At 40.8% G+C, this 13001-nt stretch overlaps 1 protein-coding gene across 3 annotated transcripts in view; it reads right to left on the bottom strand.

Moving 5' to 3' along the window:
* Positions 1 to 13001, bottom strand: part of FTSH12 (FTSH protease 12) — a 140375-nt gene that overhangs the window by 110257 nt on the left and 17117 nt on the right. For 2 of the 3 annotated variants that reach the window (XR_015694493.1, XM_087698033.1), the window contains exons 2-9: positions 9812 to 9987; positions 8602 to 8831; positions 8136 to 8395; positions 7857 to 7934; positions 5063 to 5290; positions 4816 to 4956; positions 3421 to 3591; positions 3204 to 3316 (exon numbers count right to left, since the gene is read on the bottom strand). Coding sequence is in view for 1 of the 3 variants with exons in the window: in XM_087698033.1 (XP_087554159.1) it covers positions 3204 to 3316; positions 3421 to 3591; positions 4816 to 4956; positions 5063 to 5290; positions 7857 to 7934; positions 8136 to 8395; positions 8602 to 8831; positions 9812 to 9987 (1397 nt within the window). In the remaining 2 variants the exon portion in view is untranslated. Of the gene's footprint in view, positions 1 to 3203; positions 3317 to 3420; positions 3592 to 4815; positions 4957 to 5062; positions 5291 to 7856; positions 7935 to 8135; positions 8396 to 8601; positions 8832 to 9811; positions 9988 to 10306; positions 10449 to 13001 lie in introns of those variants that run through there. The other variant, XR_015694494.1, reaches the window with a different exon arrangement.

Raw genomic sequence — 13001 nt, 5'->3', positions numbered from 1 at the left:
TAGATGATGAGACTGCACTGTCTCTTACTACGGAAGTCACGGAGTTTTTTGGTAAGCATTTTGCCATGGCAGATGTACCTGTCCTTGGTGCTCGACGTATGGGCAAGAAGAAAGATGATAGGAAGGCAAGAGCCATTGTATGCACTCTATTGGATGCACATAAGAAAACTATGCTTTTAGATAGTAGTCGAGTATACCTCAAGGGAACAGATTTCTATGTAAATGAGGATCGCACCCCCATGCAACAAGAGGAACGTCGGAAGCAATACAATAAGCAAAAGAAATCTAGTGATAACACTTCAAAGGATGCATAGGGATGTGCAACCCATGGAAGCTGCGCACTTGTGAAGGTGTTGTTTTGGAATTACACAGGGTTTCCATGGCATAAAGATGAAAGCATTAATGCTATGGTTGGTGATGCTGACATTGTGTTCCTCGCCGAGAAATGGGAGCGGGAGACATGTAGAATTCTGGATATCCCTGGGTACATAATTCATAGCGCATATCAACCATATGTAAGAAAAAGAAGGCAAGGCGGAGTTGCACGCATATACAAATGTCATTTGGAAGGAATGATTGATGTATGTAAAGTAGACCGACATAAGCGGTACATATGGATTATGCTCAAGCACACTACACCGATGTACATTGCGAGATGTTACATTCCACATAAGGAGTCCCCCTTCTATGCACGACATGAAGTGGATTCGCAAGAACCTTTTGAAGATTTGAGTATGGATGCATGCACATATATGCAACAAGGACATGTGATGGTCTTAGGTGACTTAAATGCGCATATTGGACGTATGCAATTTCAGCCCATAGCACATGATGATCTAGACAAGGAAGAGGTGGTGGATGTAGATGCACGCTGCTATAGACACTCTGAGGATACAAACATTAACGCTCATGGACGTGCTCTGATGGATATGTTTAATGGTTTGCACATGCCGATATTGAATGGTATGAATTGCTTCCCCGATACTGAAGGATACACGTGCTACTCAGCTAGTGGAGGTTCCAGTGTGGTAGACTATGCAATGGTACACATGAATGGTTAGGTGAAAATCATCCAAAATCGGATCATATAGCCTTTGGCTTGACACTTGATATTTGCCACCATGTAGGACATCCAAGGAACACAGTAGGTACTGGTGTCCACAAGATACGCAACAAGTGTTGCAATTGCAAGGAAAACATTAAAATGGCCCACCATCAGACTACATTTTATGCTAACTAGAATCATACTCCTTGAGGGCTCAAGGAGGACACAAGGGTTTGCCTTTGTCAAACTGCAACAACATGGAAGCTTATGACCGGATTGAAAGAAGTGTGTGAACGGAGAGAGAAGAGAAGGAGACACACACACACACACACACACACACACAGTAGAACACTGAAGACTGCAAAGAATGAATGCTGAATACGAAAGGCGGTATGTACAATGGGCTGTGGAAGTATATAGAGCCAAAGATCTCTCTCAGCTTGTACAAGAAAAAGTGAAAATCATTGAGGGGCCAAAGCTGCTATAAATAGAAGATAAAAATGGATAAAATAACGCAGGTCAGCCAGTAAAAAACTGGCCAATTACCGTTGATCTGGCTGACTGCAGCAATAAATGCACTATGTGGTGTCGGACTGCCACATGGCACTGCTGCGTACCTGCCCATCCTACCCACCTGCCCAATTGCTTCCCTGCTGCCTGTCCGGCCAGCTCCTATAAAAAACAATGTTGCGTGTACTACCCCAATCTGCCCTGACCAAGCTTGTGCCCATCTTGGAGGTGACCAAATCTCTAATGAAGTCTCAAAGGACTCTGATTCAATAACTATAGGCAAGTTCTATGAGTTATATTCGAGATATTGTGGTCCTTTCCATGTTAGTAAGAAGATAAGTAGCATGTTTTATGAGTTGGATTTACCTCTGGACATCTGAGTTTTTGAAAGAACAATTGGGGCACAGGAATTGCTAGTCCCAATATAGGAAGTGCCACAACTCAAGGACACTATTCGTATTCCACTTGACCAAAATTGGTTCTTGACCATAAGACTAAACAATCACGTCAGACCATTTATCCCAAGTATTTCGTCAAGTGAAAAAACTACCCCGAAGCAAAGGCTACATAATAGTCAATACTTTTATTGAAGAGTCATTTGCCCCACTTTGTCCTTCAGGATATTGCTGAGGACAACAATCATTCGTAAGGGAGATTCGAGAAGTGTTACATCCTTGGACATCCAAACGGGCGCTAGTACCATTGGTGGCAGTGGTCATAAAGTGACCTAGTGCATTCGCACTAGGGGCACTTTAAGTTTAGGGAAGCCAAGTCCTATTTACAAGAATCAAGGCCCGATTGTGCAGATCATTGTGTGTGATCACCACTCTTGGACTTGGCCCCTAGTCAACACATCCACACACTGAGATGGTGTGGGCTAGTGGTATGGGACAACAGCTCTTGGGACATGGTCATGACCCAGTGAGTCTAATGTGCACTCATTTTAATGTTCTTTGCCATGGATACAGCTTGTGTCATATCTTGTGTGCAAGTTGGATCCTAGGGGGACAGTTTCAGTATCTCTATCTCCAGCAATGTTTCATGGTCCATAAACCACATTGAAAAGCATATAAACATCAATTTTGCATCTTCTTCAGCTTAAATCAGTGGCACATGACATGCTTAGGTAATTGAAATTGCTCACAAACAAATAACTGGTACAGACATTGAAATCTGCTGCAATAAACATGCACTTTCAGACACGACTCTTGACATTCAAAGGGTAACAGTTCTATAACCCTCCGCAATGGAGAATGTGTCTGCAACAGCGTAGTCAAATGAAGTACATAAGCAGCATGGACATAACAGAGGTTATCTTATTATGTGCAGATGATGTTTAAAACCAAGTTCTTGCATCTGCATGTGAGATAGGTCCAAGTTTTGTTAACTAGTCAGCTGTTGTAACATTTTTGTGACTTGACTGCAGCACTTGATTCAACAACGAAATTCTGCAAAACTAATCAATGCACACAACTGAATTTCTTACGCTTCAGTCTCTCTGACCCTTCACAAAAAGTCAACCCAAGTCTTTTTTACACATGTAAAAGCATGCAATATTGATATTTTTACATTTTTCTAAATAGATCTAGAATGTAATTTCTTTTTATTAAACAGCAGGCTTAAGTTATGATAGCCAAAGAACACATACTCTCCGTCTAACTCTGCTAAGAGTTGATCAAAAGTCGCTCTGCGCTCAGGATCCTCATCTACACCTTTCCCAGCAAGTGCATCGATCTCATCAATAAAAACAAAAGAAGGTGCCTGAAACAGAACCAGATAAAGCAGCCTTAGTTAAAAAGAAAATTAACAGCAACAGAGCAAAAATGAGAATGAATTCATAAATGGCAAATGTGGTAACCACTTGCATTGGCTCTAGCTGTGTAGAAGATATTGAAAACTTTCTCAACTCCATCTCCTGTGCTAGATTCCACAAATTCTGCACCAGAAGCAAACACAAATGGCAATCCACTTTCTCTTGCTATTGCTCGAGCAAGGAGCGTTTTTCCAGTTCCTGGGGGACCACTGATAAGTATGCCCTGACACAGTCACACAAAATAAACAGGAGAGTACAATCAAGCAGAGCTTTGATTGATAGATTAATCTTAAAACATGTGATAATGATATCACATTGTGACTATGTGGAGCCTCTAAGACTTCAATTGACTGTGCTAAAAAGAGAGTCCATTTGATATAATTTTGAAATGCATCTTTTCCTGCCATATAACTTCCAGATTCACTTCTTTTAATCAGTCATTTTACTTTCCTAAAACATTGATATTGTGTTTGTCTCTAGAAAGGGCTAATCTTTTCATTGCACATGACCGCTCAGTTGAGCTCTTCCTTCACTTTTTTGTCATAGCAAGCAAGTCTTATGAAACAAGCTTAGCCTATGTGACTAGATGCATCCATGTTCCTGTTTACCTGTTTCCAGTTATACATGAAATAAGAATTCAAGGACTCCTGTATTGAGTCACTCAAGAGAAGACTTTACAAAAAACTCTGTGAAAGCACTAAAAGCCTCAAAATATGGCCTCCCATGACTGCTTTCTGGTGTGCAACAATACTGTGAAAACATTTGCTGAACTATCCACTTTCAATCTGACATGACATTCACCCATTCCAATTTGGTTCCCGTTGTACATGATATTAATATTCAAGAACTCCTGTATTGAGCCATGCAAGAAAAGACTTTACAAGAAAATAATTCATAACCCAGGTGAAAGCACTAAAAGCCTCAAAACATTGGTTTCCATGACTGCTTTCTGGTGTGCAACAATACTGTGCAAACATTTGCTGAACTATTCAGTTTCAGGCTGACATGACATTCACCCATTCACATTTGGTGTCACTTGGTTTAGGCCGTTTCCCAACTCATGTCAACAGAACAATGTGCCACTTAACCCACTATTGACTCCTGGCCAGAACTTGCTCATTGGATATGTTCATGCAATTCCTGTTAATAAGTCTTGACAATATTCTGTAGCAACAACAGGTTAACTGCCCTCATTAAGAGCAAAAAATTTGTACTTTTGTTTCTTACAAACCAGGAGTGGTTTTTAACAAGCTTCAGAGATTTTGCACATTAAAAAACTGCTTATGCACAGAAAAACACATTATTGGTCTGACAAAAATTGCATCATCATTAAAAGGAAACATCCAAACTAGATTCACTTTTGAGTAACAATAGATTTGCTTTTGATTAGTTAGGAAGAGCTGCAAAGCTTTGATTACTGGATGGAGCAAAGAAAAGTAAAGTTTACCCTTGGGAACTTCAGTCCCTTCCCGTAGTATCTCATAGGTTCTCGCATATAGTGCATTACTTCTTCCAAGACATCCCAGATGCTGTCAGCTACCACAACATCCTTATACTCTGTCTTTGCTTTATCAGCAGCATCCTCAGGCTAGAAAATAAAGGAATCAAAGGTTTTGGTTCAAAACATGGCCTAGAGCTGAAAAAAGCAATTACAAGTTTCTCTAACTGTGTATAGGCCAAAGAGATACCCATACCAAAATTAGATGCTGCCCATCCATCTTCAGAAGATCAATGATTTTCTCAGAAGTCTTCTCAAAGCCATGTAGAGATAACTGACGGATTTGTAACAGGATGAGCAAGCTTGGAGCTAAAACTAGAAGAGCCCTTAGGTAATATGACCACTCACTTCTAGACATAATCTCCATCTTCACGTTGCTGTTTCTCATCAAGTCATATAGGTAAGGATCCACTGGTATATCAACCTACAATATAGACAGCATTGATTTTTTATTTTTTTTTAATTATCAATCAAAGAACAACCTCACTGCTTGACATGGGGGGAAAAAAAGAAAAGAACTCTTCTTCATTGAACACACATACAATGATAAAACAAGCGACAACATGCTTCAAGTTGAATTTACTTGTCCCAGAAAGTAAGAAACCTTAACACAAAATTCATGGAAGCTAACCAGTATGTATGAAGGTGTTTCAATGTAGGGGCATTGAAAAGGTGAACTTCATGAGAAAGCCTTGTGCCAATTCAACACAAATGAAGGGTAGGTTGGAAACTTGGGTTTGAAAGGTAAGGTGGTAGGGGAGCACCACTCACAGTGGCCTTGGCCCTGATTCTACTATGACATTGTACTCACCAGAGGGACGGCACTGTACAAACAGTTGAATGCCCTACAGGCCTTTTGACCACCAACCACAGTTACCATTTGGATTGCCTTCAGGCCCTTTGCAGACAGAGGGATTTCACAGTAAACCTTGGCACAAGCAAGGTAACGATTTTTTAATCTCTCATCTAGCTGGTTAGCCAGCTTTGCACCAGAACTTACACGCAGGACGGCGAGGTGGAGATAGTTTCAAGATATGTGTTCCTCAGGGTGCCTTCTCCAGCATCCATTTTCCATGAGGAGCGCTGGTGAAACTAGACTAACATGAGGCTTAGTGTTTTTAGCTACATTAGAGTAGCAGGGTGCGCAGATTCAGCTCCAAAGGTCAAGGACAGAGCTTTTGCCACCTTTATGCGTGCAATTGCCGTCTTGGGACCAAGCCTATACAGTGGGTAGGGAGAGGTGAAGAAACCACCAGATTATGATGTTTCCAAGATGATATGCAGCAAAACATCAGAGCCACATAAGATTATCTACAAGACTTACTATATTCTGATGACATGATACTGCTTTCACATTTCTCCGAAGGAGACGGCATCATTTCTATGCCCTACGTGCTTTTGCACAATTTTGTGAACCTAGGGAATACCAAGATCATGATCTTGATAACTCCACTAGTCAGGTCACCACTTCATTACCAAAGTTACCTACAAAGGTAATGTAATAGAGGAAGAGTCCTCTATGTCTACCTTGGGATCACTTTCTCTCGACCCAAGTTGTGACTTGTCGATAGGGAGAGCCAGTAATACTAAATTTAGACAAGGACTTGCAGCAGTGCTCGATGCCCAAAAGAGGAAATGTGCCCAGATCTAGTTTCAAGAGCCAAGAATAAAGCTGTGTGTTTGTAATAAACTGCTCACCCATACATGATGTATTGAGCTGCTTTCTGAGACAGTAGTGGATGAAAATAAAGATGCCACTAGGTTTTATTATTGCCGAGATGATATACAGTCAACCATTCATATCATATGATATTATATTAGCAGCACTAGCTGCTGCCACCATGGTGGTTGAGGCTATCTTCCAACAGGTCATATATATCCATAGACTGTGAGAGCTGACCCTGGACAAGTGCTGTTGGCACTATGCTCCAATCTTCTTACACACTTATGGGACTTGGGCACTTCTTTCCATTTAGGGATTCTGTACCTACTCCAGCATTGCAAACCACCAAACCAACTACTTTATTAGCCTTATCTTGAAGGTCTCCCTTGAGCACATAGCTAAGGAGTTGACCCATGTGCTTACATTCATCCTTGTGTTGCAAAATGTACTTATCATTTCCTGAAGAAAACAAAAGATACTAGTGCATTGCTTAGGGAATCAAGATGGATTAACAACCATCACTACAGTACAACCTACACGCACCTACCTAACATTTCAAGTTTCAACCTTGCCAACCTGATTTGAATAATCAAGATGGACATGACATGGATCTAACCAGAAGCACTAGTTACCACGATGATGATCTTTTACAAGGATGATCTTCTGAGATGTGCTATAGGTCAGATGCAGACACCAGCTCCAACTTGATAGAAGAGAATATTCTAGAGACGGCAGGACAATCTATGTCAGAGATGCCAAATGGAGGTGACATTGCCTTGTTGAAAAGGGATGTGGGCCCCTATATCAGGCCATGGCATCTTCTGACACTGAGATTCAACAATCTGGCCTCGAGCAGTAGCAATGGTGCACAGGATTAGAACATTGACAACCAATTATTTTCTTTTATCTTCCTTTCTTTCCCTTTAAGCCATGGAGTTTCAGCACCATAGCTATAGTTATCACAGCCACTCATGTTTTCGGTATTTGAGACATCTATGCAGATGAAACTTTTTCTCTAAATAAAAAAGGACTCAAGTGAAGCTTTATAGATACATGACAAATGACCAAAAGATGCAATGTCAGAATTGACGTATGCCCAAGGTAATAGACATATCTATAATCATATGCAATGCTCTTGGTACTGCTATACTAAAACACCTCGCATTCCATTGAAACTTCAGATCTTTTCATATTTTAATCTAACACTGGATTCAAAGTGGATGTTATTGAACAAAATCCAGAAGAAACGAATCAACTGAACAACTCCTGCATGCCATCCTACCAAAGCAGAGGAAATCCACGAACTGAATTTGAAAGTCAAACCTACAATATATTCTGCAGGAAAACCTTCCCTCATTTTGACAAAAAGCTTTCTCAAATCTTCAGTATAGACAGCTGACTCAACCTGTTCAAAATATCAAGGCACATAGATTGTAAGTGTGTGCAAAGTTAGCACAGCTAAAGATCATTCACTTGCATAAGGGCCATTTCTCAGGGTTTACAGAGAATCTGTCCACTCAAACCTTCCTTGGGAATTTCAGAGAATCTGTCAATTCAAACCTTAAGGGAGCAGAAAATAGACCAAGGGCTGAATTTCACCCTATACCTCTAACTTCTGTACTTTTGTGAGGAAATAAGTATATGGCAATTTTGGCCTATACTGCCACCACTTCCTAGCCATGATAAAGGATCTTGGTACACCTCTAGACAATTGATTGGCTCTAGTCTCCAAAGCACTCTTCTTCAGAGCATCCAAATCCATAGGGATAACAAATTCACTATCTTCAGCCAGAATGGAATCCTTTAAGTCTTCCAACTCTAGCTTTCTAACCCACTCCTTTAGCCTTTCCTGCCAAGGCATCTTTCCTGCAATGCAAAACAAATAGTGTAGACTTAATAACATCAAAGTAAAGATTCACTATGCATGAAGCTTCAAACTCCAAAGATGCCTACCTGTTACATTTAATTTTGAGATGAACAAAATCAGAGATATGCATTAAGCTTCATAAAACTCCAAACATACCCACCTGTCAGTTTTCATTTTAAGATAGACAAAAGCAGAGATAACCTACCCTTTCCTTCAATTTCTCCCTGTGTAGCAACAGCATTTTCTTCCTCTGTCATATTGAGATTTGTGTCCATAATCTCACTTTCACTGGAGGGGGTTTCATCCTGCTCACTATCCCAAGGATTTTCACCGACAAAAGATGGATCATGATGCAGTCTTCCATCTGGCCCATGTACATAACGTTGCATCCGAAAACCATCTGCCATTCTTTTCCTCCACATTGCTTTCCGTAGCCTGCAAAGTGGGCACAGCACGTTTTCCTCCCCAAGAAAACAAAATTCTATTGAAGATACCTCAGAGAAAAATCCCCAGAGGTAAAGATACAAAGTTCATTGAAGGCACAGCAAGTTCTCTAGGGTTCTTAATTTAGAAATGTGAACCCTCCATTCCTCTTTCTTCTCTTCCCTCCCCTCTCTTTTTATCCCTTCCCCCATCAAATCTGTGCTACAAAAGGGGGAGAAAGTAAGAAAGTTCAGTGTTTGGTGATGGAGATCAGAAAAGGGGGAGAAAGTAAGAAAGCTCCCAAACACATTCTGAAAGTAATATATGCAATCTTGAGTTATACTGTCCCCCTTCTTTCTTCTATGAGTATTTTTCCGGCTTTCATAATCACGACATGAGTACATTGGCAGCTTGGCTCAGGAATTCTGCAAGCTGTCATGATCCTGATAGAACAGAGAGACATCTGCGGAACAAGATAGTGCTTGGACGCTTTGAAGATGTTTGGACCTTTCCTTTTTGCTGTAGCTCAAGACTCTGCTTGCTCTTTGCTGATCTGAAGGGGTACTTTCCATCAGAGGGGCTAGAGCAGAAATCCAGCTGGCAGCTTTTGGGAGATCATCAGAAAGCTGTGGAACCATTCAGAATCATGTCCTGAGACAAAACCATTCGAATGGCAGCCAATTTGGGGTTTGATTTTCAATTTACTTACATTATTTTTGCAGGAGATCTGTGCAAAGGCCTAGCCTTTACAGTTTGAGTAAAATTCATTCTGGAATCAAGTGTGTACACCTGTGTGTGGCATGTGCATTCACAGGCATGGGCAAATGCATGGTAACACAAGTATCAGTGCGTGTGTTTGTGGGCATGTGCACAAGCACATGTGGTCACCACCTTATACAGCAGCCAGCCAAGGGTGTCCTAGTATTTGTCCATTTTGTACAGCCTTTACTTTTCTAAAGAAGGAATTTTAGTCTGGAAGGAAACAAGCTTACCTCTTCACATTTTGAACTGTCGGATTAGGAATGACTGCCTCCATATACTCATTTGCCAATCGTGCAACAATCCGTGGTTTGATAAAGATACTGTGAAAACTGCGAAAAGCAGTTGCAATTATCAATATATACAATACTAATGCACCAACACGTTGAGCATCCCATCGTTTTACATCCTGATCCACAAAAGATATCCAAAGTTACTAAAACTGACCATTCCCACATATCAATTTGTTAAAACTATCTAGTACAGTATAAACAATTCATTGGAGCAGTGACACTATGAGCATGTCCAACAATTAGAAGGAGACCAGAAAAATGTAATAAAATGAAACAAAATCATTTGCTAGGAAAATATTGATAACATAATAGTGCACAAAACATGACCCTGCTGTGCTGATATACATCTTTTCTTCCTTTTTTTCAAAGAACTGTCCTTTTTGGTGGAAGTTACCATAACTTGAGCAAAATCAATGTTCCCATTACGTTGATTACCAGACATGGTGCAGCCAGCTCCATAGTGCAGACCACCTCTCCAAGTGTCCCTAACCCTTGTGCTGCTTTCTACTTTGAGCATTCACCCCTCTAGTTCGTCTTCTTCCAACTGTCTGGCACTTGTTGAGAGTATATGTCCAGCTCCATGTTAGGAAAAAGAGTGTTTTGGAGTTTTGTCACAGATTTTGCTGTCAGAAGTGGTGCAGCAATGGAAACATAAACAACATGCTGAAATAAACTGCTGAAACACAAGACAAGAGAAAGAATAAACACAAATACAGATGAGAACTCAGATGTACGCCCGGGAAACGGAATCCATATCGAACACAAGACAGCAGCATACAACAGTGAGTCGCTGGCTGTGTGGGCACCTTGGCACCGGCTCCTCTCTCCTCAGAAGAATCCACAAATGATGACTGAAGTACAGAAGAGGAGGAGGAGCCCTAGCAATATATAGGCATAAAATGGGGGGAGCATTAAATGCAGTCAGCCAGCATTAAATGCTCTCTAGCCCTAAAAGGGACAAATGCCAAAAAAAATACTATAAAAAGGCCACAGCCTCTGCAGCACAAACTCACCCTAAGCTAACTAATCTGCTAACATTTGCCCTGTGCAGGCCGGTCTATTTTAGGTAGACCACTTTTTGCCTCTTTTCAAGTCAGATCATTATTGTCCTACAGGTCAGCCAGATTTTCAGATCTTCATCCATTTAAACACTTCCTCTCTACATACTTCATTGCATATTCCTTTCAATATGTTTTTTTGGTCTCCAACCTGGGGACCTTTGCTTCATCTTTCTGCCTTCATCTCTTTCTTCTTCAATGTCTGCTCCCTTTCCACTAAGACTTTGCTTTCATCATGGTATCAAAGCACAAAGTTCATCATGGTTTAGTTGGTTGGACACACAAGTTTATTTTGTGCATTTTTCTAGCACCTATTTTTGAGGATTTAACATTATTTTATGGCTGACCATCTTTTATCACTTGCACACTTCCAAAGCAAGTCATGTTGGAGAAAGGGAGCCAGTGCCACGTAAAGAAATTCCCTAACACAAAAACTCAAATACAATCGTACAACAAAGCACGAATTGATAATAGAACACAATTAGGGTTAGGGTAACTCAAAGACAATGAACACAATGAATCATGAAATGAATGAATTTGAATAGAATATAATGCTCAATGCAACAGACATTATGTAGTGATGAATATCAAACCTCAATCTCTCATCTCTGAAGGACCGAGGCAAAGATAATGAGCTGTAGAGTATGTCGTACTTTGACCGATCCCAAAATGCAACAAGGCAGCCTCCGAAGGTATTTGGCAGCAGCAAGTGCAACAAACTGGAGCTGGATCAATGCAAGACAAGCAGAGATGGAGCACAAAACTACAAACGCAAATGTGGATGATGATGTGGCAGCCTGAGAAGGTCCAAAACTCCAAAACACAGCTATAGATGGCAGTGACCAGGCTAAGTGGCAGCAACAACAACAAAATGCGCACCTAGATGATGTCGCCTACCGTGGCCAACAGCTGGACAGCATCAAATGCAAAGTTTTCAGTGAAGATCAACAGCAAACACAAGCTATGGTGTGTAGAATGCAGCCGCAAGGATGACCAGCCAAGTGACAATTGTTGGAAACAGACTGAATCAGCAATGGAAGGCTGGGCAGCAAGCACCAAATGATGGATGACAGCAAAGCTTCAGCACTTGCAAACTGCAAAAACAAGATTGGCTGAATGGGCAGCTATCTATTAATAGAAAGTTTGGGGCCTCCAAAATTAGGGTTTACATGTGGGACACAAGCACTCTCTAGGATTGCATTTCCTTTTAATAAAGTTTTGTAAAATTGATTAAGCAAGCATGTTTTGGGGCTTTTTTAAAAAAGCTAATGCACTTTTAGCTCAACACCCCCTCTCAAGCTCAAAACTAGTATCAAGAGAGACTATAAACAAGCACAAGCCTTTTTTCTTTTCTTTTAACCCAAGGGGTCCCGCCCCAAGCACCCAAAGCATCGAGCAAAGGGTGCACGTCAGTTGCCAATGACCTAGCAAGACTACAGAGGCAATGGTAATCTTATCAAGGGACTCCAAGTGTTTACTCTGGAGAGGCTAGAGCATCGCATAAAGGGTGCACGTTGACTGCCTAATGGCCAACTAAGCCTTGCAAAGGCAAATGGAAATATAATGAACTATCTTTTTATTTTTGTTTTTAAGGGCTGTAGTTTTGTTCCAAGATTTAGCATTAAGTGAGAGTGTTTCAAACAACTTTTGTCGTATTGAGTATCCGTATTCCAATAGGAAAATGATAAGAGATTATCAAACCCCTCACAAAATAAACAAGCTATCCTACCACTATTGGGTATCAACAAGGTTGTCTCCGAACATAGTACGAACTCGTACCGTACCGTACGTATCTGTACGATTTAGTACGAAAAAATGGACACTTTTTGGCCACTCTACTTTAAGTCTACAACTTTCTTCTTTTCTTTCTCATTTCTTTTTTTTCTTCTTCTTTCTTTCTTATTTCTCCCCCAAGCCTCTCTCTCTCTCTCTCTCTCTCTCTCTCTCTCTCTCTCTCTTCATTGAGTGCCACAGGAGACAGATGCCGAGATGCCTCAGCCATGCAGAGATACACCTCCTTAGAGGACAAACATCTCATTGATGGAGAGTTTTCCTTTTTCTATTTTCACTTT

The sequence above is a fragment of the Lygodium microphyllum genome, chromosome 17 (assembly GCF_053477565.2).
Source record: "Lygodium microphyllum isolate KBCC chromosome 17, Lygodium_microphyllum_v1.1.10, whole genome shotgun sequence".
Lineage (NCBI taxonomy): Eukaryota > Viridiplantae > Streptophyta > Polypodiopsida > Schizaeales > Lygodiaceae > Lygodium > Lygodium microphyllum.
The sequence above is the reverse complement of the archived record's forward strand: the minus strand, read 5'-3'. Positions and strand labels throughout refer to the sequence as shown.